At 38.9% G+C, this 1,531-nt stretch overlaps 1 protein-coding gene across 1 annotated transcript in view; it reads right to left on the bottom strand.

Annotated features, from left to right (window-relative positions):
• Nucleotides 1–628: 628 nt before the first annotated feature.
• Nucleotides 629–1,531, bottom strand: part of LOC111452408 (nicastrin) — a 12,249-nt gene continuing 11,346 nt past the window's right edge. Inside the window, exon 16 of the mRNA XM_023093110.1 lies at nucleotides 629–1,288. Within this exon, the coding sequence (XP_022948878.1) occupies nucleotides 1,024–1,288 (265 nt within the window). The 3' untranslated portion in view covers nucleotides 629–1,023. The remainder of the gene's footprint in view (nucleotides 1,289–1,531) is intronic.

The following is a 1,531-nucleotide window of genomic DNA, read 5'->3' as shown; positions in this document are numbered from 1 at the left end:
TTTTTTTTTTTTTTTTTTTTTTTTTAGTTGTTGTTGTTAATAGTAAATTGTGTTCTAAATAGTTAAATAACAATTTAATTCTTGATTTGTCTTTTCTTAATTTTGTGTTTTATAGGATTTTTTAATTAAAAAATATCTAATAAATTTCAAAATCTTAAACTTTTTTACAAATATCTATTACATCATAATTCTCATAATTCTCAATTTTGTGGTTAATAAATCCCTACCCTACTTAAAAATTAACAATCAATTTAACACATTCAACACAACACATAAATTAAATTTTGTCCAAGAGATCAATTTTAAAAAATTACTAGACTCAAAATTAAAATTTTCAAAAACCTATTTAACATCGTTAAAAGAATCTCATATAGCTCAGAAAACAAGAACTATAACTTCCAAAAGAGTATGCATCACTAGATATCATTATTGAAAAAGATATCATTATTGAAAATATTGAAAACTTACATTTTCAAAATGAAAAGGGACAGGCTGTCAATTCTATATCCAGACTATGAAGGGGAAGAAGGCTAAACAGCTGAAATTTAAGCAGCCGTGTTTTAAAGAGGGAAAGTCCGAAATGGAAAGCCCAAAAAAGATAATATCTGCTAGCAGTGAACCTGTGTCATTACAAGAATGGTTCAATTATCTGTCTATTTTCAATTCCAATAAACTGTTCAATCAAGTATACAGAAATGTCTTCAACTCGACGTTTGATTTTCGGTAACGATCAGGCAAGCAACCATGTGTGGATGCTGCACCTGATGTAAGGTTAACTACAAGCGGGAAACAGAAGCTATACAGAATCATATCATTTGCGTACTAACATGCAAAGCTTCAATGGCATCAGATCCCGCCCTGCACCAACGGGAGGCAGAGGGTTGCAAAATTAAACAATACACCACCTCTGCAACTACATCCAAAATCTTCCGGAGAAAAAACGATTGAACTATATTGATACAGTGTCCCATCTTTCTCAGCCTTTTCATTTACTAATTCCATTTAGTTGCCTAAAATGTTGTGTTAATCTTTCTTCAAGGCCTTCATAATGGAGCCTCGCACGGCTACTATTGCAAAGTATGACAAGATTGTAGTAGTAATGCCTCCAAGTAAGACAAAACGATCATACGCAGTAGCTTGGACGGTATACATTCGGAGTCCTATGGTGTTCCAGTTGCTCTCTGTCCAAACAGGATCGACGGCGCCCATTGGGTCCGATGCATTCGGAGGAAGCACATTCCAAGATCCAGAATCGAACGTCAATCGTGTTGAGTATGCTGGAACGTACCTGTTGCAAACAACTACAGATATTTAACAAAGAAAGGCAGTTGTACAACTAATCAAACTTTTAAATATTGTTATCAAACTTGCATAGTAGTGTTACATATTGAACCTGTTTTTTACTCCCCCCCCCCCCCCCCCCCCCCCCCCCCCCCCCCCCCCCCCCCCCCCCCCCCCCCCCCCCCCCCCCCCCCCCCCCCCCCCCCCCCCCCCCCCCCCCCCCCCCCCCCCCCCCCCCCCCCCCCCCCCC

The sequence above is a fragment of the Cucurbita moschata genome, unplaced genomic scaffold, assembly GCF_002738365.1.
Source record: "Cucurbita moschata cultivar Rifu unplaced genomic scaffold, Cmos_1.0 Cmo_Scf00014, whole genome shotgun sequence".
Lineage (NCBI taxonomy): Eukaryota > Viridiplantae > Streptophyta > Magnoliopsida > Cucurbitales > Cucurbitaceae > Cucurbita > Cucurbita moschata.
Note: the sequence above shows the minus strand (reverse complement) of the source record. Positions and strands in the feature narration are given on the sequence as shown.